The sequence below is a fragment of the Rhamphochromis sp. 'chilingali' genome, assembly GCF_963969265.1.
Source record: "Rhamphochromis sp. 'chilingali' genome assembly, chromosome: 1".
Lineage (NCBI taxonomy): Eukaryota > Metazoa > Chordata > Actinopteri > Cichliformes > Cichlidae > Rhamphochromis > Rhamphochromis sp. 'chilingali'.
The window spans coordinates 68,133,921-68,157,815 of NC_137929.1; the positions used below are offsets into that span (position 1 = coordinate 68,133,921).

General features: G+C 45.1%; 1 protein-coding gene and 1 long non-coding RNA gene across 4 annotated transcripts in view; one reads left to right on the forward strand and one right to left on the reverse strand.

The window, feature by feature from the left end:
• The window catches only part of LOC308384229, a 63,799-nt gene that overhangs the window by 24,783 nt on the left and 15,121 nt on the right, over positions 1-23,895 (forward strand). The gene's annotated exons all lie outside the window — the stretch shown is intronic.
• LOC308390679 (E3 ubiquitin-protein ligase TRIM21-like) overlaps positions 7,315-23,895 on the reverse strand; it is a gene marked incomplete at its 3' end in the record, with an annotated part of 28,963 nt that continues 12,382 nt past the window's right edge. Inside the window, exons 2-4 of one of the 3 annotated variants that reach the window (XM_080872919.1) lie at positions 13,377-13,442; positions 12,029-12,251; positions 7,315-9,021 (exon numbers count right to left, since the gene is read on the reverse strand). In XM_080872919.1, the coding sequence (XP_080729045.1) occupies positions 7,315-9,012 (1,698 nt within the window). In that variant the 5' untranslated portion in view covers positions 9,013-9,021; positions 12,029-12,251; positions 13,377-13,442. Of the gene's footprint in view, positions 9,022-10,597; positions 10,683-12,028; positions 12,252-13,376; positions 13,443-20,593; positions 20,771-23,895 lie in introns of those variants that run through there. The other 2 variants (XM_080872920.1, XR_013970472.1) reach the window with 2 other exon arrangements.

The window sequence follows — 23,895 nt, forward strand, 5'->3', positions numbered from 1 at the left end:
GGCAGTGAACATGCATATGGTGCAGTGATGTACCTTCGCTGGAGCTGCAGCCATAGTATCATTGTGAGACTAGTAGAGTCCAAAGCCAAACTGACGCCTCTCAATCACAAAGGCGATCCTGTTAAAGCAGAGATGTGTGGCGCAGTCTTTGCTGCCCATCTGAAGACCTACTTCCAGAGACACTGCAGAATCCAGGTCAAAAAATGGTACCACCTCGTCGACAGCCAGACCGTCTTGGGTGCAATCCAGCGTAAGAGCTACGGTTTCCAGACCTTCTTCGCAAACCGTGTTGGTGAAATCCAGTGTAGCACTGATGTCCAAGATTGGTGGTGGATTCCTGGGTCAACAAACATTGCAGACATCCTCACCAGAGGGGCCAGTCCGAATGCCCTAACCGAGGACTCCAAGTGGCAGTCGGGTCCAAAGTTTCTCCAACTTCCTGAAGATGAGTGGTGGAAGAAATCCGCCAGTGAAGAAGAGATCAAAGACCAGAGACCAAGAAAAGTGGGAGGTAGTACCATCTTTGGGTGTCCTCACAGTCAGCGAGAGGCGAGATGCTTTTCGAGACCTGTGCCAAGCAGCACAAGAGGGAGTCACCTTCCCAAGCACCACAACAGACAGACTAGTCGTTTACAAAGACCAAACAAATGGACTTCTAGTTTGTGGTGGCAGAATCCAGACCTTCAAAGAGGACCGAAGAGCCGTTCCTCTTCTGCCATTCCAAGCCTGGTTATCCACCCTCCTTGCCAGAGAAGCACACAGCAAGGGACATGACGGAGTGGCAGGAACCTTACTGCGGATGAGAATGAAGGCTTGGGTTGTCAAGGGAAGAATTATTGCCCAAAAGGTCGTTGGCCAGTGCATCATCTGTGAGAAGGCGAAGGCAAAGGCAGGAACTTGTAAGCAAGTAATGGGAGACTTCAAATCAAATCAAATCAAATCACTTTTATTGTCACATCACATGTGCAGGCACACTGGCACAGCACATGCGAGTGAAATTCTTGTGTGCGAGCCCCACAAGCAACAGAGATGTGCAAAACACAACAACACAAACGAGCAAAATACAAGAATGGCCAACCTGAAACTAATAAATATATGTACAATATATAATAGTGTATGCATTTCTGGATGTGTATACTAAATGTTTATCTACGTGTGTGTGTGTGTGTGTGTGTGTGTGTGTGTGTGTGTGTGTGTGTGTGTGTGTGTGTGTGTATACACATTTTTACAAATGAAATAGTAAAAAATAATAAAATAAAATATATAAAAATATACAGAGTTGAGACATGTGCAAAACAGCGGCATTACTGTACAGTGTGGAGTGCATAATGTTGAAGTTCCAGTAGTGAAGCTGAGGTGTCTATGAAGTGTTCAGCAGTCTGATGGCCTGATGGAAAAAGCTGTCTCTCAGTCTGCTGGTACGGGACCGGATGCTGCAGAACCTCCTTCCTGATGGAAGCAGTCTGAACAGTTTATGGCTGGGGTGACTGGAGTCCTTGATGATCCTCCCCGCTTTCCTCAGGCAGCGCTTCCTGTAGATGTCTTGGAGGGAGGGAAGCTCACCTCCAATTATCCGTTCAGAGCACCGCACTACTCGCTGGGGAGCTTTGCAGTTGTAGGCGGTGCTGTTGCCATACCAGGTGGTGATGCATCCAGTGAGGATCCTCTCAATGGCACAGTGATAGAAGGTCCTGAGGATGCGGGGGCTCATGCCGAATCTTTTCAGTCTCCTGAGAAAGAAGAGGCGCTGCTGCACCTTCTTCACTGTTTTGTTTATGTGTACTGACCACGTAAGATCCTCAGCCAGATGTACTCCAAGGAACCGGAAGCTGCTCACTCTCTCCACAGCAGCACCGCTGATGGTGATAGGGGTGTGTGCTTCTCTGCACCTCCGGAAGTCCACTATCAACTCCTTTGTCTTTGCGACGTTGAGGGTGAGATGGTTGTCTTGACACCAGTGGGTCAGGGCGCTGACCTCCTCCCTGTAAGCCGTCTCATCACCTTTGGTGATAAGACCCACCACTGTAGTGTCATCCGCAAACTTCACAATGATGTTGGAGTTGTTAGTGGCTGTGCAGTCGTAGGTGTAGAGTGAGTACAGGAGAGGGCTCAGTACACACCCCTGTGGAGCACCAGTGTTCAGTGTGATGCTGCCCAGTCTGACCACTTGGCGTCTGTCAGACAGGAAGCTAAGGATCCAGCTGCAGAGGGAGCTGCTCAGTCCTAGATCCTGCAGTTTCCTGTCCAGCTTCGAGGGAACGATGGTATTGAATGCTGAGCTGTAATCTACAAACAGCATTCTCACATACGTGTCTCTCTTCTCCAGGTGTGACAGGGCAGTATGTAGTGTCAGGGCTATGGCATCATCAGTGGACCTGTTGTGGCGGTATGCAAACTGTAGAGGGTCCAGTGAGTCGGGTAGTGCAGAACAGATGAAGTCCCTGACCAGCTTCTCGAAGCATTTGCTCACGATGGGGGTCAGGGCTACAGGTCGCCAGTCGTTCAATGAGGAGATGGTGGAGGATTTGGGTACAGGGACGATGGTGGCCATTTTGAAGCAGGCTGGGACTACAGACAGAGAGAGGGAAAGGTTGAAGATGTGTGTGAACACTCCAGCCAGCTGAGCCGCGCATGACTTGAGGACGCGGCCGGGAATCCCGTCCGGACCAGTAGCTTTGCGCGCGTTCACCTTCCTGAAGCACTCTCATGGTGTTCGCTGTGTCGAATCTAGCGTAGAATACGTTTAGATCCTCACACAGAGAGGCCGTGGTCTGTGGTGTGCTGGGTTTCCCTCTAAAGTCTGCGATCGTGTTTAGTCCCTGCCACATACTCCGAGCGTTGTCAAACTGTTGCTCCACCCTGTCCCTGTACTCACGTTTGGGTGCTTTGATCGTCTTCCAGAGTTGGTAATGTGCGTGTTTGTAGTCCGATGTGTTCGTGGAGGCAAAGGCGGTGTTCCGTGCCGCCAGTGCCGCACGAACATCTCCGTTAATCCAGGGTTTTTGATTTGGGAAGGATTTAACTGTTCTGGATGGGACGACATCTTCCACGCATTTCCTGATAAATCCACAGACTGAGTCTGTGTACTCATCAATGTCCCTAGCGGCCACGTGAAACATTTCCCAGTCCGCGTGATCAAAACAGTCCCGCAGCCCAGACTCCGATTGGTCCGTCCAACAGTGCACCGCCCTCCGGGTTGGAGCTTCCTGTTTCAGCTTCTGCCTGTAGGCAGGCAGGAGCAGTGATCTGATTGGCCGAATGGGGCGCGGGGGAGGGCTTTGTACGCATCCCGGAAAGAGGTGTAGCAGTGGTCGAGTAGCCGTTCTCCACGAGTGTTAAAATGGATGTGTTGATGGAGTTTGGGTGAGACTTTCTTCAGGTTTCCCTTATTAAAGTCTCCGGCTGTGATAAACGCTGCCTCTGGGTGTGCGGTTTCCTCACTGCTGATCGTGCTGTACAGTTCCCTGAGTGCACGGTCAGTGTCGGCTTGTGGGGGAATGTAAACAGCCGTAATAATCACTGCTGTAAATTCCCTCGGTAGCCAGAATGGCCGGCACTTAATCATCAGGTACTCCAGGTCCGGTGAGCAGAAGGATTTGACCGGGTGCACGTTCGCATAATCACACCAGCTGTTGTTGATCATGAAACATACACCACCGCCTCTGCTTTTCCCAGTAAGATCCTGTGACCTGTCCGCGCGGTGCACAGAGAACCCCGGCAGTTGTATTGCGGAGTCCGGTACTTTGTCCGATAGCCAGGTTTCAGTGAGGCAGATCACGCAGCAGTCCCGCATCTCTCGCTGGAATGAGATCCGTGCCTGAAGCTCGCACAGCTTGTTCTCCAGAGACTGCACATTAGCCAGTAATAAACTGGGTAACGGTGGTCTGTTAGTGCGCCGTCTCAGTCGAACCAGAACGCCAGATCTTCTCCCTCTGCGTCGGCGTTTGCGGCCTCCAGGGACAGAGAACAAAGGCGTCTCAGGTGAGATGAATGGGGGGTCTGCAAACGGAGCGTCCGTGTTGCAAAACTTGAACTCCGGAAAGTTATAAGAAAGACCATCTTTTATGTCCAGTAAGGTTTGTCGGTCGTACACAAGGAGACAAGTGCTGCTCGTGAAAAAATAAAGGAAAAGTAAAATTAAACACAGAAGAAAACCGTTGCTTGGGGGAGCTCGCGACGAGGCTGCCATACTCGGCGCCATCTTGGAACGTAATGCTTGCCTGAAGAGAGGTCAAATCCTGCTGCACCATTCGAATTCACATCTGTCGACCTGTTTGGACCCTATCATGTGAGGGATGATGTCAAGAGAAGAGTGACCATGAAAGTTTGGGGAGTTGTGTTTTGCTGCATGGCAAGCAGAGCCATTCATGTCGAACAAGCGAGCACACTATCAACAGAGAGCTTCCTGCTTGCCTACCAGAGGTTCACTTCTGTCCAAGGCCATCCCCGAAAAATCTGGTCAGATCCTGGCACAAACTTTTTCGGCGCCAAACCTGTATTGGAATAAATGTATGCTTACCTGAGACAACAAAACAAGGAGTCGCTTGAAGAATACTCTGCCAAAGATGAGACCACCTGGGCATGGAAGATTCTTCCCGCTGACTCACCTCACCGAAATGGGGCCGCCGAAGCTGCTGTCAGAGTTACCAAGAGAGCCCTCCATACTCTCGGCAATACAGAGGCTCTTACCTTTAGTGAGTTTCTGACAGCACTCCAGCTAGCTGCCAACCTTGCAAATGAGAGACCCATTGATGCCAGAATTCAGAGCCGGGAAGATCGCATTGACTACATCGCACCGAATAATCTGTTGCTTGGTCGAGCCACACAAAGCGGGGACTTCAAAACTGTCGACATCACAAATTATCCTTTCAAAAGGCTGAAGGAAATACAAACCACAGTCAACAACTTCTGGAGGTCCTGGAGCCAACTCGCTGGACCAAACCTGTTCATCCGCAGTAAATGGCATACTTCAGAGAGAAACATTGCTGTTGGAGACATAGTTTGGCTCTGCAACCAAAATGCCCTTAGAGGGCAGTTCAGACTCGCAAAAGTCATCAGCGTGAATCCTGATTCCAAAGGGATCGTTCGAGATGTGCATGTGAGGGTCTCTCCAAGTTCCAGCATTGCGATCAAGAGTCCAAAATCTGCTACCACAAGTCCTGAGCTGGGCACCATTTTACATCGGGACATCCGGCGTCTCGTGGTCCTTTTACCGGTGGAAGATCAAGCAAGGGACCAGCCCACCTGAGTGCGATCTTTCCAGACAGTGCTAAGCAAAGATCGAGTGGGAGGTGTCGCGCTGACCTAGTAGGTGTGGCTGTTATTCCTCTCTTCCTCCTCCTACCCACTACCTGTTCGGTGCTGCTGCTTGCGCATGGCCGCTGATTAGACCTTGGGTGCAATCAACAACTAAGCACGGCCTGGTGTGCGCCGCCCTGCCAGGTGAGCCAAATTAGAGCAATCAAGGGTGGGCGTGCCTAGTAGACCTTAAAATGCATGCAGCAGTCACTCGACCCATGCGCGACATACTGAGAGGACAGCAAACAAAGTATGATCCACTTGTCCACTGTGAGGAAGACTTTGAACAAGACGGGCTATCGGTAAGCTCTTGAGCTCAGATTTGCTGCACATATGTTTGGAATTATGGAAGGTCAGTTGTGCAAATGTTTTACGCTTAGGGAAATAGTTGCTGCATTTAAGTTTAAAAAATTATATTGACAAAAAAGAATGTTTAAGTTTGAATAAATTGTTTGTGCAGTTAATGTTCCCACATATTTATATTACTTAATATTAAAAATAGTTACCCCCAAATCCTTGGGTGGATCGTAAAACTAGTGAATAAATGTTTGGTTTTGATTTAAAGAAAATAATTCTTTGTAAAGAAACCAATGAACGTAAAACTAACTTAAACTGGGTTGAATGGTAGTTTAAACAAAAGTATTTAGCTTAGCTATGGTAAATGGCTTTACTGAAGTGTATTTTGTTATTTCATCTGTCTTCTGTGTAATGCATGTAATTTATCTGAATGGCTACTGGTTAATGAAATGTCCTTTATTTTTGTGTTGAAAAGTTTTTTACCTGCTGCTACCTACCTATCTACCTGGTCAAAATAAAGTTGAGTGAAATTCAAAGTCTGGTCTTTTTCAAGTGTGGGCACCTCACAGTCAGAGAACACTTGACTGTGTGTGTGTGTGTGTGTGTGTGTGTGTGTGTGTGTGTGTGTGTGTGTGTGTGTGTGTGTGTGTGCAGCTGTTCTTTGTGTTGTTGCTGCATCGTTGCCTCAGGGGGAAAGTTGTGTGTGTGTTATGCAGACTAGCAGAGACTGCAGCTGTCAGCAGCCACACACACTTTCTATTCTTCAAATCAAATCACAGTGAAACATGTTCACTGACAGCTCAGCTTCAGCATCGTCTTCATGCTGTGACTGCAGCCGTTCAACTCTGTTTGTCTTTAACCCAAATCATCACAACATGCAAATATAATCATCAAAATGATGTGACTGGAAGGATGCAGCAGTCTGTGCTCCACCTTTCTCCTCCACACCTGCAGGTGGAGAACATGGATGCATGAATCTCTACAGAGTTCTTTGAATATTATCCGTCTCATCAGTTTTCAGTGAACAAAACTCCTCACAGAGCCAAAATAAGCAGTTTGTATCCAACATAACTCAGCTGGACTCTGATGCTCCGTATAACAGCCACACATGAGTCTGCAAGGCTCGCAAAATTTCAAAATCTCTGGTAGCCCTTCGAGCAGGCATTCTTCAGTTTTTGGTAGCCCAAAATAAATTTAAGTAGCACGAATAAAAAAGAAAGCAATTTTTTTTATGTTTTGTTTCCGTTACAATATTATACATTAAAGTATGATATTGTTCAATATGTCACATATTGACAGTGGCTCATCGATGCCAATGACATAATTACTCAGCTATATTGGCGAAAGAATGCAAAAGCATAGACATATATTTTCCTTCCTATGATAGCCCGACGTGCAGGGCTGAGTTAGATTTTGGTAGCCCGACTGGAAAAATCGCTAGCCCCGGGATGTCGGGCTAGCGATTTTGCGAGCCCTGGTCTGGATTCACTCAAAGCATTGAACAAACTTTATTGTAAATGAAGCTTTTGGACATTTGTTCTCTGATATTTGCTCTTCAGCTCGAGTCTCCATCAGTGGGAACATTTCCTGATTCAACTTTTCTTCTGTTCAAATCAAACTCCATGAGAATCAAAGTGTGAATCAGAGTCCTGATGATCAGATTCTATAGAAACATGGAGACTGTAGAGGATTTACACTCAATATGTTCATTTGTTCCCTTTAATCAGAATCATAATAGAAATCAAGCAATTCTTCCAATGAAAGGGATAGATTAATGTTATTGACAGAACAGATGATCAGAGGTGCAGAGTTTTTACCTCCATCATTAGGACAGGGACTGAAGAATGGGTGGAGTTTGTGAGTGAAGGAGCAGCCAGTAAAGGAGTAGATCAGAGCTGCAGCACCTACATCATAAAAGGAGACCAGACCCTCATCATAATCCACAAACACCCCCACCTTCTCAGGACCAGGATGGAGACAGAGGGGGACTGAATACTTAGCACAAGCTATGTACTCATTTCCATTTCTCAGAACTACAGTCCAGAAACCATCCTGAGGTCTCAGTGTGATTTCTCCCTTCCTGTTGATCGACTCTGTGGCCACTCCTAAAGCCCAGTCAGTCTTTCCTTTAACCTGAACCTCAAAGTAAAATCTGCCTGAAGAGAAACTCTGCTCTCCTAAAACACAAACATACTTAGAAAATCTCTCTGGATTGTCTGGAAGATTCTTCCTCACATCACTATGATAAACTTGTTTTCCATCATCAGACAGGATGAGTTTAGGATGAGCTGTATCAGGATCCAGAGTCACATCCACCTCATGCTGCTGCACCCTCTGCATCTCTGCAGCCTCAAACAGCTTCTTCTTCATGGGTTTCCAGACTGTCTCCTCCAGCTGAGCAACAGCTCTCCCCACAGTCCCCTCATATGATGGTGGACGGACTCTGACCTCTGTCCAGTCCTTGCTGGGTGGAGCAGCTTTAAGGGAGGAGAAGCTTTGGAGGAGGTGGAGGTGGTCTTCAGAGCGTGAGAGCTGCTCCACCTCAGAGCTTCTCTCCATCAGCTCAGAGATTTCCTGTTCCAGATCTTTGATGAGACCTTCAGCCTGTTTCTCTGTAGCTTCCTGTTTGTCTTCGATCTCCTTCATGAGCTCCTTCAGGTGTCTCTCAACAGACTCCATCAGAGCCGTGAGGACCTGAACACCTTCTGCTTTCTGTCTGTCTGCAGCATCTTTACTCATCTTCACCGACTCTGTGATCTCCTGAATCTTCAGTCGTCTCTTCTGGATCATCTGCTGAATCTCAGCCTCTGTCTTCTCCAGCTCTGCCTTCTTTCCTTCATATTCTTCTCTCAGAGGAACAAACTCGTGGTTCTTGTGGTCTAAAACAGAGCAGAGCATGCAGACACATGTCTGGTCGGTCTTACAGAACAGCTGCAGAAGGTTATCGTGCTTCGTGCACATCCTGCCTTCCAGGTTCTCCACAGCATCAACCAGCTGATGTCTATTCAGACGTTTCACTGTCAGATGAGGCTCCAGGTGAGTCTGACAGTAGGAGGTCTGACACACCAGGCAGGACTTCAGGGCCTTCAGTCTGGTTCCAGTGCAGACGTCACAGGGAACTTCTCCTGGTTTGGCAGCTTGTTGCTCTGAGCTGCTGCTGCTGGCTTTCTGCTGAGCTTCACGTCTGAACTGAGCAACCATCTCAGAGAACAAAGTGTTGATCTTCAGCTGAGGTCGAGTGTAGAAAGTCTCTTTACACATGGGACACTGACAGATGACATTCGTGTCCCAGTGCTGACTGATGCAGGTTTTGCAGAAGTTGTGTCCACATGGTGTAGAGACTGGATCAGTGAACACATCCAGACAGATGGAGCACAGAAACTGATCTTCAGATCGCAGATTGCTGGCAGCAGACATGTCTGCACTCTGAGGGAGAAAGAAGAGAAACATTTGATTCAAAATTCACTTTAAATTTCATTTTACAAAGAGAGAAACAAGCGTCAGTAGTCTGAGGAGCTTGGAGAGAAAAGCGTCTGGACTTCTTTGAGTTTCTTGAAGACGTTTCATCAGTGAAGCTTCTTCAGTTCTCAGAGTAACTGGTGGAGACCCAGCAACACACTCAGACACAAACTGGTTCATCCAAACACAAACCTAACATCGTAGTGTCTGCTGTACAGTGCAGCGTCCAGATGGACAGGATCAACGTTTGGGGATGAAGATAAATACAGTCGTTACAAAGATGTGAAATTGTTTCTCTGTTTTACAGAAGGTCCAAGATTCATCCAGATCATTTGTATACTTGAATAAATCAGTTTGTTGGATATTTTCCATCAATTACTGTGAAGTAAACTTCGACCTTGTTGGTGACTGAATACTTCTTATTGTACGTCCAGATCAACGAGCCATTAATATTAAACAGTGACTGTTCCAGTAGAGCTGACAGTGAGGAGGACGATGAATCACAAACCTCAGAAATGTGTTATTAACTGTTGATCCAGTATTTTAATGGCATTGATGAGAACATGTTTATTCAGAGGTGTCTGTATATTTGGTCCATTTGTGCGTCAGTAAAAACTGTCCTGTTTTCTCTCACAAATACTGGAACATCACAGCTCCTCACAAACTCAGGATGTGGAAGAAGACGAACTTTTCCAGTCACTCGCTGGGATACATCATTCATGTTATTCTGGATCCTCAGAAAACATTGATTTATTTTTGTGTTTCACATATTTGTTTGTGCAAATCAAAGATTGATGTTAGTAGAGAAGAAGCCACCATGATAAAGCCTGTGTGTGAAAACGAGATCAGTGGATTTGATCAAAATCACATTTAAGGAGGAATTCTGTCCTCCAGTTTGTTTAAATAAGCTTTGGGATTAAACAGCATCATCTATGTTTGTGCCTGATGACATGTTTGATCCAGGTCAGCTTGAATATCACAGCTGATGTGTGGAACTCTGACATGTTTAAAGCCTGATTATCAGGATGATTCAAACACATCTGTTTAAATAATGAGATTCATGTTTCCACACAAAGTTATAAAGTGCAGCATCGACTGTTTTCTGAATGATTGAGGATCATCTGTGACTCTTACAGGATACACTAAGTCAGATAATCTTTGTAAAATGTGTGAATGACTTTTTGAAGTACTGACCAAAATCTGCTGGTTTACAGTGTCAAAGGCTTTATATCAATAAAGAATAAATAGGTGTTTTCACGTCTGTAATCCTTATGACCAATCAGATCCAGAATCAATCTAAGAGGAACAGGAAGTGATGAATAACCAGGAAGTGTGGAGTCAGTCTGAAGTCCAGAGCACAGACTGAGTCCACAGTCCTGAGCAGAGCCACAGTGAGACTGAAGCAGCAGCTCGATGCTCCTACAGTGGATCTGTGGTTACATGAGCAGATTTCTATGGATCCAGTGTGACTGTGATGAGTCCTGATGAAGTGAACAGAGTGAAGATTTGTGTAGAAGCAGGAAGTGTGATCAGCTGCACTCACCACTGTTGCTGAGAGGAACCTGATGGACTCCAGTGAATCTTCTTTTAGAGACAAACAGGACTCGACTGCAGCTCTGCTGCTGCTCTCTCACACTGTCACTTCTGCAAAATGACGTTGAGCTTCTTGTGCTCCGCCTCTTCCTGCCTCTCCCTTTACAGGAATCAGCCGGTCTGTACTCAGTGACTGTGTGCAGCGGGTGGGAGGAGTGAGGAGTGGTGTGTGGGTTCACACAGTAATGACGGCCTCAGGTGATCAGGAGAAACTCACCTGGATTTCCTTTTTCGCCTCGTGCACGAGAACATCACCAAATAAACTCGAGACAGTTTTTAATATTTCACTGTTCAAGAGCAAAAAGACTGACGGACTGTGTTTAAGGCCACCTCACAAATGTCACACATGAAATATTCAGTGTTTATTTGCTGGTTTGTTGGCAGCAGCTCCTTAAAGTCTGTCACACATCTGTTTGACCGTCTCCAGTTAATCTGAGACACCAGTTAATCTGCAACAGCAGCATCAGGCGGCTCAGCTGATCTCTGGTGTGTAGCTGCTGTGCTGCGGTCCCATTCCTCAGTGAAAGCAACAGCAGAACAAAAACTCTCTCGATCCACATGTTTGAAAAGAAAGCTTTTAAACAGATGAACACACTCAGTAAAGGACAAAGAAATAAGTAAGAAAAAATTAGAGTAAAGAGTAAAAGCAGGAACGACTGAAACAGGCTGCATGCTAGCTGATGCATGCTAGCTGATGCATGCTAGCTGACGCATGCTAGCTGACGCATGCTAGCTGACGTATGCTAGCTGACGCATGAGCACTAGAACTGTTAAACTTCATTGTTATGATTTTAGCACCGAGTTACATGAAATCCTGCATCAAAAAGAACAACACAGCGATCACAGACATGTTTCTGCCAACAAACCAACATTAACCCAGAAAAGCCTCTAAAACAACCTGCTGTGGTTTGGAGTAGAGATTCCTGAATTTACCAGGTGCACCTGAAGGCAGCACAATTTAAACCGTAAATAATGATGTAGGTGCGCAAATCCTTTTCAAGCTTCCCAGCATCAAATGAGCCGGGTTACGTTTGTTGCACTTCTACACCAAGTTTTTAGATTAGATTAGATAAAACTTTATTAATCCCTCGGGTGGATTCTAATAGCACAGCACCGACAGAAGTTACAGAATGTGAGCTGAAATATACCATATATACACATGTATAAATACAGAGTATGCAGAAGGGATCATAGAGTAAATAAGAATACAAGGGAATTCCACATTTCAAGTATTGTGAGTCTTTTGCACCGGTGGATATTATCAAAAGTGTTGCACAGTGAAAGGCACTACAGCTTTTTTTTTACGCTCGCGTTTCTTCGTTGCTGATTTTTGTTCCACAAACCAAAAGAAAAAAAGAATCAACCCTTAATATATGCTGACCTATGACAGACTGCTGACCTGTCCAGGGTGTACCCTGCCTTTTTGCCCTACGTCAGCTGAGGTCTGCAGCCTCCCTCGTCCTTCTGTCAGGCACTGAGACTGAGAACCTCCTCTGGATGTGGATCATCTACAGAGACACTGATGAACGCTGTCTTCATGCTGAAGCTTCTCACATGGACATCGTGAAGATCATTATGTCATCATCGTAGAGTGAACCAATAGTCTGAGAATAAACCACCGTAGATGCAAAGTTAACCACAGCCAGGAGTGAAGCATCATCCACATGTTTTATAGTTAAAGTGATGAAAGAAGCTTGTTTCCCACAGTTATCATCACGTATTATAAAAACAGATTTAACCTTCCTTTATAGCAAACATCCTTGAAAGAGTAGCTGTCAAACAGCTAATCAGAATCAGAACACTTTATTGATCCCTGGGGGAAATTATTTTTGTTACAGTGCTCCATTATAAACCAAAATTAACAAGACAGACAATACACTAACTAAGAATAGTACTATATATATATATATATATATATATATATACACATAAAGTCATTTATTAATAAAAAGCTGAAAAAGAAACATGTGTAGCTGTTGCAGTAAACAGTGTGTTAAGTGGATGAGTTGTACAGGCAGCCACAGGCAGGAAAGATTTCCTGTGTCGTTCAGTGATGCTTTTTGGTAATCTCAGTCTCTCACTGAACGAGCTCCTGTGACTGACCAGCATGTCATGGAGTGGGTGGGAGGTGTTATCCAACATTGTCTTTATCTTGGACAAATTATCTGCAGAGGAATGGTTTATTTGAAGAGTTTCAGTCAGGTTTCAGAGCTCAGCACAGCACAGAAACAGCTTTAGTGAAGGTTACAAATGATCTTCTTATGGCCTCTGACAGTGGACTCATCTCTGTGCTTGTCCTGCTAGACCTTAGTGCAGCGTTCGATACTGTTGACCATAATATCCTATTAGAGCGATTAGAACATGCTGTAGGTATTACAGGTACTGTGCTGCAGTGGTTTGTATCATATCTATCTAATAGACTCCAGTTTGTGCATGTAAATGGAGAGTCCTCTAAGAATGCAGGACTCTGCAGGAATGTCTTAAAGACATAACGACCTGGATGCTAACTTTCTGCTTCTTAATTCAGATCAAACTGAGGTTATTGTACTCGGCCCTGAAAAGCTTAGAAATATGGTATCTAAGCAGATTCTTACTCTGGATGGCATTACCTTGTCCTCCAGGAACACTGTGAGGAACCTTGGAGTCATATTTGACTCAATTTTGACTTGACATTTTTTTCACATTTGGTGGTAAATAAATTCACTTACAGGTGTGATTGTTATGGTTACCTGTTGTCTCACCAGATTTCCTCTACCTTCTGAAGATCACCTCACCGTAAACAGCATCATCAGGGCCTAAAGACAGAAAAATGAATGAGTGATGCTGCAGCTTCAGTTGTGACTCACAGTTTGATCAGATGTGTTGTCACGGTCGTAGTGGCAGACCATGTGGAGAGTGTGTTGAGGACCCAGGTGCGAACACAAGTGAGGATATGGGAGTGCACTTTAACCAAAAGCGAGCCTTTTATTGTGGCTGATGATCAAGAAACAAACAAGAATCAGGGCAGTACAAGCGTAGCAACTAAACAAACCTAAACTGGGAACAAACTATGCTATGGCTGGGGATACAAAAGACCGGGCATGGAAACACGGAGGGTGGAAACACAGACGACGTGACACAGACTACATGAAACACAGAGACTAAATACACATGAGGGATGATCAGGGGATTGGCCACACATGGGAGCACAGCTGACACAGATAACCATAACAAGACAGGGCGGGGTGAACATAACATGACGTATACGGGCGCTAGAGTCACAAAGTAAAACAGGAAGTACACGGGGGTTCAGACAGGAGGGGAGAGAGAGAGCACAGGAAGAACACAAACATAACGGGCAGGGGAAACATGGAATAAACACAAAGAGAGACGAGGGCTCATAAATACACAGAGGGGCACACAGGGGGTGAGAGTCACGAAGGGAAAACACTTAGGGAACAACACAACAGGACAACTCAGGAAACATGGCCGAAATAAGGAATGAAATACAAGAATACAAGAAACTAAGAATACTGGGCCAACATGGCCCAGGACCATGACAGTACCCCCCCCACAAGGGCTGGCTCCTGACAGCCCAAACCCAGGAACCAAAACACAAGCAAAACAGAAAACACCCCACCCAGGGCGGGAGGCCGGGGACCAGGACAGAGGGAACGAAACGAACAAAAAACAAGGAGCATGAGAACAAAACTGAGTCCACAAATACACAAAAAAGTCCAGAACAGGGAGGTGAATGTCCAAAGAGGCCCGAAGGCCAACCCGAGAGGCAACAGCACAAAAGTCCAGTCCAACCATTCCGGAGGCCGGCCGCGTGGAAGACGGCGGCGGCAGCAGAGTGGGTCCGGAGGCCGGCCGCGTGGAAGACGGCGGCGGCTAAGGAGACGACGGAGCAGTTCAGGAGACCAGCCGCGCGGAAGGCAGCGGCGGCGGCGAAGGAGACGACGGAGCAGTTCAGGAGGCTGGCTGCCCTCGGGCCCTCCAGCGGAGACGGGAGGCTGAACGGGCCCCTCGGACCCTCCAGCGGAGACGAGGAGGTGCTGGCTGGGCTGACCAGAGCCGCCAGCGGAGACGAGAAACGGCTGTCGGACGGGACCCTCGGACCCTCCAGCTGATGTGACGTGAAGCGGTGGTGTCGCCGCAGGGTGCCAGATAGGCACACCCGGGAGTCCAACAGCAGACGCAGGACAAACAGTTATGGAGGCCCCTGGCTGGACTAGGAGCTGAGGAAACACAGGCTGCTGAAGCACAATCCCAGAGAGAGAGAGCAGGTGAAAAACAGTCTATAGGGCTTAATATCTTGGCACAAAAGACCATGAAGTGAACAGTGGTAGTGACCACCAGTTCTGAGCCATCAGTCATTAGGTTCCCAGAGTCTGCATCAGTCCAAAGTGGCTCAAAGGTTAACGGCCCAGTCTCTGTAGTCCTAGGAGAGGTCAACATAAGCTGGTTGGACTTAATCGATGGTAGTGTGCGGCTCACAGGAGCTGGTTCAACCATACGGAAAACAAGAATTGCCACTCGACCCATAAAAACAAGGCTTAGAACATCAGGAGCTAACTCCTGGACAAACAGTAAATACACAGGTATGGACCTAACCAATGGCACTGTGGTAACATGACTGTGATGTGTTGGATGGATGTGTTTGTTGGAACCCGCACCCGTAGTGATCTGTGGCTTCGGAGTGATGGCTATATTGAGTTGAGAAACAGACACAGGTAAAACGGCACCTGAACCATTAACTGCGGAAGGTGACACTTTAGGCTGTGAGTGAGTGGTAACCCCATTGTCCAAGAGCAGAATTTTCTCCAGTGATGAGTTCATGGAAACAGGAGAAAACGGTGTCACATTAACCCTGATGTCAGCCTCTATCTCCTGATTGGAGGTAATCGTGCAGGAGCAAGACCGTTCAAAATCGCCCTCTGTGTTACCTTCAGGAACACAGAATTCGCGTTGTGGCATTACGCAGTCTGGGTCATCGGGATCTGCAGTTATGTTTACCTCACGACGACTTAACACGGGTTCATGATCAGCATTCACAGTTTCCAGTTCGTGAGAAACAAGTGTAGCTGGGGAAACCGGAGCACTAGTTATGCTTTCGTTACCTTCATTCAGTGACTGGTGGAGGAGCAGGGCCGGCTCAGGAGGGAAGAAATTAGCCACAGGCAACTCAGACTTGGTTGGAACTGCAGACACGGAAAGAGACACCAAAGGAAACACCTCCCTACCGCTTTTAAAACAAAAGGCAGTGGGAAACCCTGTCAGTCTGTGTGTAGATTCTGTGGTCCCTGCAGGATTGAGTGAAGCAGTCTGAGAAGAACTGTCTCTAGCCTGTGGCTTGGTGAATAGCTCATTACTAGCCACATCACCGGCTAAGTCTGTAGCCACCTCACATGCCTTCCGCTCAGAGGTAACTTGGGGTGACTGGACAGTTTCACTCACCTCCGAGCGTCGGGCGATGCGATGGCGACGCGAACGCCGTTTCTTTTTGGCCGTGGGCCCCGTTAACATGGAAGGTGGAGCCTCCTGCGGCGTCGCAGAGGCTGAGGAGGCGAGTGTTGGAGGAGCGGTAGGCGGGAGCTCCTGGCAACTCCGGGGGCCCCCAAGGGCCAGGCGTGTCCCACGGAAAACCTCTCCGTAGTTAGGAGCGAGCCATGGCTCCTCCCGTAGCTCTTCCTCCAGTTGCGCGCATGCAGCGCGCTGCTGCTCCTCGAGGTCGAAATCCATGCCCCCCACAGCTTCCTCGTGTTGCTCAGTGGAGGGCGAGACATGCTGTAGCGATGAGCGATGGCGACGTGAGCGCCGCTTCCTTTTTGAAGTGGTCGTGGACGGAACTTGGATTTCTGTGGCGACCGGCTCCTCATCTTCCGACCACATCCGTGCCAAATAAGAAGCGGGAGACGAGTAGTCCGATCGAGGCGGCGAGGATGGGCGGCCGGTCCGGGGTGGGGCGGCTGGCGGGTGCTCCTCCTCGGAGATAAGCCAGGGCTTCCAGCGGAGCTCATCCTCCCGATACGCCCGTAGCACCTGCTGCCGCTCCTCCTCACCAAAGTCAACAGCCTCTGGCATCTCCGTGCAGTCAGGCGGTGGCGAAGATGCGGAAGCCGATGAAGCGTGAGCCAATGGTGTGTCGGTGGTGAGCCTCACTGTTCCGACTCTGACTGCTACTGGCTCATGAGGCAGCGGGGTAATGACGCCACAGCATGGCTCTGGTGACGGTGCACGCACACCGGGCCGCTGCTGCTGATGCTGCTAAAGAACTATATTCTTTAGCAAAAAGGAAAGTTTGAAGCCTAATCTTAAAAGTAGAGATAGTGTCTGTCTCCTGAATCCAAACTGGAAGCTGGTTCCACAGAAGAGGGCCCTGAAAACTGAAGGCTCTGCCTCCCATTCTACTTTTAAATAGTCTAGGAACAACAAGTAGGCCTGCAGTGTGACAGTGAAGTGCTCTAATATGGTGATACAGTACTATGAGATCATTAACATAAGATGTGGCCTGATTTTTCAAGACCTTGTATGTGAGGACCAGAATTGTGAATTCAATATTGGATATAACAGGGAGCAAATGAAGAGAAACCTATGTAGGAGATCATATTACTGATTAATGATCAAGGAACTGACCTCAGAGTCCATTGTTCATTCAATGGACTGGTTTCACTTATTGTACAAATGTACTCTTTATAAGATTGGGGAAACCTGCAGTCAGCTGAGACTGAAGAAGTCACTTGGATGAGTGATGAAACGTTTCTCCCATTGAAAAGGCTACATACAGATGAACAAAATCAACCTTTTGGGATATATAGGAAAACAAATGCTCTCTTTTTCAAGTCCCTGTCAGGACTCTTGCTGCAGCATTTTAAATGTTCATTTCTAACAAGTCGGCGTATATCTAGCGTTGCTATCAAGGTCTGTCTTCTTCCTCCCATTGCCAACTCTAGGCCTCATTATGGTCTCAGTGGTCTCTTCCAGCCTACAGCAGCTTGGGCCTTAAGGCACGGTCTTTTCCCACCTGTCCCTTGCAAGTCTTAGCTTTTCACAGCCTCTCTACTCTGTCAGCTATCAGGTGCCAAGCACAGCTCCCACCACTCACATTTTCAGTCTTTATGGCTCTTTGTTCTCTGTCAGCCATAAGTAGCCCTGAGCCAAGTCAGATGTGTTTTCCACTTAGCCATGACCATGAACCAGTTGTTAGAACCTCTGTTGACTTTTCTGATTCATAAGCGCATAATGCGTCTCCCTTGCACTCATAAGGAAAGAGAAGGGTTTAACTCTGACTAAATGATTCAAATGAAAAACAATGTGTTAAACAGGAAGTGAATTCAGAAAAATACCACACGTTAATAAGTTTTGCAACAAACTGACAAACCCTTCCTGAATTCTTTTGATTCCTTTCTCCTTTTTGCTCAGTGAGTTCACCTAGCGAATATATTTCCTCAGACAGGAATTCTTCTTATAACTTGTGACAGATGAACTGAGGTTGCATGCTAAGCCATTTTAATAAGAGCAGCATAAAAAGAAAACCAATGTTACTTCTTTTCCTCCTTTTAGTAAGGATCGTGCACATGCTGGATGTAACACTGCCAAATTATATTCATAGTACATTTGTTGACGAGAATCAAAAACCTAATAAGGAATCTTTGGGATGAATTATGAAGGTGACTGAGGGCATTAATGTCTGACCTCACAAATGAGTTTCGGGAAGAATTAAAAAGTTAAAAACTCTCCTAAACACTCCAGAATCTTGTGGAAAGCCTTCACAGAAGACTTGAAGATGTTATAGCTGCAGTGGGTGGGCCGACATCATATTAAATCCTATGACTTAAGAAGGAGATGTGACTCGATTTCACATGAATGCGAAATGCAAACGGACAAATACCTTTTCGCATCATACCAAAGTTTTTCTCTTACAACAATTCAGAGGCAAGGCAAGGCAAGGCAAGTTTATTTGTATAGCACAATTCAACAGCAAGGTGATTCAAAGTGCTTTACAGAGACATTAGAAACAAGAACAAATAAAAAGCATGATTTAAAATTGATTAAAACAAGCAAACAAACTAACTAACTAATTAACAAACAAACAAACAAACAACAGTATATAAAATCAAAACAGATAAAATCAGAACAGTAGATAAAATCAGTAGTTAAATGTAAGTTTTGAAATTTAAGCTTAAAGTGTGGATTTGGTGCTTTATTCAAATGCAGCTGAGAACAGGTGAGTCTTCAACCTGGATTTAAATAAACTGAGTGTTTCAGCTGATCTGAGGCTTTCTGGGAGTTTGTTCCAGATATAAGGAGCATAAAAGCTGAATGCAGCTTCTCCGTGTCTGGTTCTGACTCTGGGAACTGATAAAAGACCGGATCCAGATGACCTGAGGGATCTGGAAGGTTCATACTGGGTCAGGAGGTCACTGATGTATTTTGGTCCTAAACCATTCAGAGCTTCATAGACCAGCATCAGAACTTTAAAGTCTATCCTCTGACGGACAGGCTGCCAGTGTAAGAACCTCAGAGCTGGACTGATGTGGTCCACTTTCTTGGTCTTAGTGAGGACTCGAGCAGCAGAGTTCTGAATGAGCTGTAGTTGTCTGACTGATTTTTTAGGTAGACCTGTAAAGATGCTGTTACAGTAATCAAGCCTACTAAAGATGAATGCATGGACTAGTTTTTCCAGGTCCTGTTTAGACATCAGATCTTTTATCCTTGATATATTCTTGAGGTGATAGTAAGCTGATTTTGTTATTGTCTTAATGTGTTTTTCTAAGTTTAGGTCTGCATCCATCACTACACCCAAATTTCTCGCCTGGTTTGTGGTTTTTAGATGTATAGATTGAAGTTCTCTGGTGACCTGTAATCGTTTTTCTTTGGCGCCAAAGACTATTACCTCAGTTTTGTTTTTGTTTAGCTGGAGAAAATTGTGGCACAACCAGTCATTAATTTCCTCAATGCATTTACCAAGAGCCTGTACAGGGCCTCGGTCTCCTGGTGACATTGTGATATATATTTGTGTGTCATCTGCATAGCTATGATAGTTTATTTTGTTGTTCTTTATAAGAGACACTATTGCGTGCTTTTATTTCCTGTAGAACTGATTTCCATAGTGCTCTACTTTCTGGCCCCGTGAACAAGTAAACACAAACAACAATCGCTTTGCACCTGAATGAATTTGACCACTTGTGATCACAGCCTTTGAAACAAATGTCTGCTTCACTGCTCTTTTCCCTTCCAATTTTTGCAGTAGTGTAAACAATCTTGTGTTATCTCTGATTAACCTGTATGCAATGCCACTGAACCCTCACTTCTAATGTGTTGAACTGAAGGTGTTGAAGTGCTTGGTAGTGACTGCAGTGTCTCTAAAGTGATCAATTCTAGTCTCAGTTTTTCTTTCTTTCATTTTCTTTCTTTTGTTTCAAATCTACTTACCATTTACTTTTATCGTTCTCTCAAAAAGTTTTATTTCCTTATTTTGCAGCTTTCAATTTTGGAAAGCATGACAGACACAAAGGCTCATTGGAAACAGGTTGAGCAGGAAACACATTTCCTGAACCATTCTCATAGCACACACACACCTGCTGTAATCCCATTCAAATCATCCACAAGTTTTAGCCAAAAGAAGAAATACTCTACATGCTTTCATGCATACCCCAACTTAACCAGCGTGAGATGTTTCCTTGTCAGTAAAGGGGAATAAAATGCCTTTTGTCTTTATATAATCTGCGGTATAATCATTGCTTTAGCAATATAACAGAAAGCTTTAAGGTGGCCTTAAAATGTTTATGCATACTGTTATCATATTAACCTTTTATTCCAGATGATTCATTGTTATCTTTTATTCGTTTATATCCTTCTTATTAAGCTTTGAAGTAGGGGCATCCATTTGATTAAAACATTTATTTCTTATATTACACGTATAGTTTCAGTTGTGTACGTGCTGGCCTTCTGTCTGGCATTTCATGCTGACACACACACGTACACACCCACGCACACATAGTAGATAGACTCATTTATAGGTTAATCATGTTTTCTTGCAACTGCAAAATTGTCTCTGCAAAAAAGAACAGTTTCTGGCAGGATGTGGGTCTGATGTTCCAGATGAGAAGCGAAGGGTCAGAAGGTTGACAGGAAGCACCTGCCGTGGAGACGGAGACAATGTTCTTTTAAACTGTGTTAAAAGTCATTGTGGTTTTGAAACCTATGTATGTATTGTATTTGTTTGACGTTGAAGGGGCGTCAGTAAATCTAAACCCTGATGGTATAAAACATCTGCTTATGCTTTGTTAGGGAGAGATCAATGCTGTGTGCGTGCAGGATTCATCTCCCACACGTGTGTTCATTAAAATCATCGTTTTGACTAATCTGGCTAGACCAGTGTTGTTATTTGGATTTCCTCCTATATTCCTCCTTAATATTTGAACCCTTAACATTTGGGGGCTCGTCTGGTGGTTAAGGAGGGAGAGTGAGTTGGAGGCTTGGATGGAGAAATCCGGGGTCCGAGGTGGTCAGACAGGCAGGCACGAGTGCCAGTGGTCGAAGTGAGTGGGCATAAGCCGGCTTATCCAAAGGTAAGGCACTACCTGTTTCCAAAGTGTGACAAATTGGACAAAAAATAAGTCTACTCACTGAAATTACTGGTGTAGAATAAGGAGGGGATGTTTTTCTCATTATTATTTAATATTTTAATATGGCATTATTAGTTCATTAGAAGTATATAACCAGCTTTGCATTAAGCATGAATTGAAGTTTTTGATCTTACATTATTCTTTGCATTACAGTGATGGTGATAACTTTAGTTTGATCTTTTCTTACAGGTACCAGAATAATAACATGATTTTCCATTGCAGATGTAACCATGATCATTCCATACACATTGCAGTTTGTTGCTCATTCTAGAGTTGTGCTCAAGGTAATTAAAGGTTAAAAGCTACAGCCAGCGCGAGTCTGGCTGATCTATGGAGGGCAAAGGCTTTGAGCTTGGAAGGCCGCACGCGCTTACACAGCACTTATAAGATGTCATTCTTGGTGATTTTGTGCTTAGTCATGTTTTAATATGTTTTAATATGTTTTAAGTAGAAGTAGCTGATCCAGCAATATTCATTTAATATTATATACTTGATTTAGAGCAATACACACTGATGGTCTTAATAAATGAAAGAGTCCTTGTAGCTGCCATGTTGTGTCTTAGCAGGGTACAGACGGTTCCAGGAGAGGGGGGCAGTTAGCGTCTGCCCTCGGGAAGGAGACAATGTTATTCTTTGTGTTAAATAAAATTGTCAACATTGATTGTATTACACCTGTCACTACGCATGAGGGGGCGTTCTAATACCCTGATTTCATAAAACTATGGTGATGTGTTTTTTGAGATGAGATCTGAGACTGTCTGCATACAGTGTCCATCTCCCACGTGTGTGATCATTAAATCATCGTTTGACTCAACCTGACCGGACCAGTGTTGTTATTGTGGGTTTTTCCTCTTGTCTCCATCCCCAATATTCTGAACCTTAACATTTTGGGGGCTCGTCCTGTGGTATTGGGGTGGACGTGCGAGGTGTGGACGGTCTGAGGTTGTCGAGCGGACAGGCACGGACCAGGGATCTGATGTGAGTGAGCTTCCCGGGTGCATCTAAAAGGTAAGGCACTGCCTGTTGAGTTGATTCCCAAATTGTGCCAAATTGGGCTGCATTAAATTAAAAGCCTACTCACTGACGTTGCTGGTGAGTGTCTGTTTTGATTTTGATGAGAATCACCGTGTGTTATGCAGTTAAAGTTGTTTAAGAGTATTTAATGAAGTTGAAGAAATATGAAACTGTTCCCAGAAGTAACAGAGAATGTTGGGTTTGAGTCCCTGGATATTGAGCTGAAGGCTCAGGTAGTTTGGTAGGGAAATTAGGACAGAAACTGTTCCCAGAAGTAACAGAGACTGGTTAATAGTTTTACAAATTAGGTCAGAAACTGTTCTGGAGGTAACAGATACTGTTTAATTGATATGTTAAAATTTGTCAAAATTGTTTAGGTGAAAATTGTTATAGGACGGCACTGGAAGATGCTAAGAAGCACATAGCCCGGAGGTTACGCTCCCTCCTGGCCGTGGACGCGCGGTCTTGACCTGTCGGCGAACAGGGTTAGTTCAGTTTGGTTTAACTGTGGGGTACAGGGCATCCTGAAATAAGCTAGGAGTTACCAAGTCTCCTCATCGTTTAAAACGGTGTCATGTGCTTGTTTGGACAAAGTTAAATTGAGTTAGGGATTTAGAAGTTAGGTCAGAAACTGTTCCCAGAAGTAACAGATACTGTTTGATCGATTACAAAAAAGTGAGACTTTCTTCGGTGAGACCCGTTAACTTAAATTTGTCGAAATTTGTTAGGTGCTGAATCTGTCAGGCCTGTCAGTGATTGTAAATATAAGACGTCTTTTGTGAATAGAATTCTATCTGAGCTTTGTGTGACCCTGTGTGTGATGAGAGCGCAGCTGCAGCGCTGCGAGCTATTTTTAGACGGTGTGAACATGCAAATGAGCGTGTGGCTGGGAGGAGAACGGAGCTTTTCACTTCCTGCCCAGAGTGTGTGTGAGCCTTATAAGCAGAAGGCTTTTTATTGCTGAAAGTTTGTAAATATGCTGCTGGTTTTGATGTTATAACAATGTAAATAGTTTTTGATTTAAAAAGAGTGGTTTAAATAATTTTCAGACACACCTTGCAAATGTGCTTATAATGAGTTGGCACTCGGCCTTTGAAGGTCAGAAGCTTCATTCGGCGTGACTGTCCGGATTGATAAAGTGTAGTAAATGCCTTGAGTGCAGAGGGTTAAGTGCAAACAAGCTTACACACACATAGGTTATGATCAGAATAGGTCCCTAGAAGGCTTTTGAATGTTTTAAACCAAGTGGGAATCACTAGAAGGTTATTTGTTAATCACAGTTGATTTATGTAATGTAAAAAGCATTTAAGACTGAGTAACTTCAGTTTTTGAGGAGGATAAGAGAGCGTTCCTAGATCAGAGTAAGTTGCTGTAAGTCAGTTGAAAATAATTTAATTAAATCTTAAATATTTTATACTGATAACACAACTGTTTTTAAGCCATACCTTTAAATAAGTAAAGTTCATGAAGTTTTCTGAGCTGCCATGACACAGAGAAAGTGGAGTGTTTCACCCTGAAAGGATGAAATGATGCTCTGCCTTTGTTGTCAAGTTCAAACATAGGCCGTAAATAAATATGAGCCACTAATAAGCGTGACATAATTAATAATTTCAAGCAATAA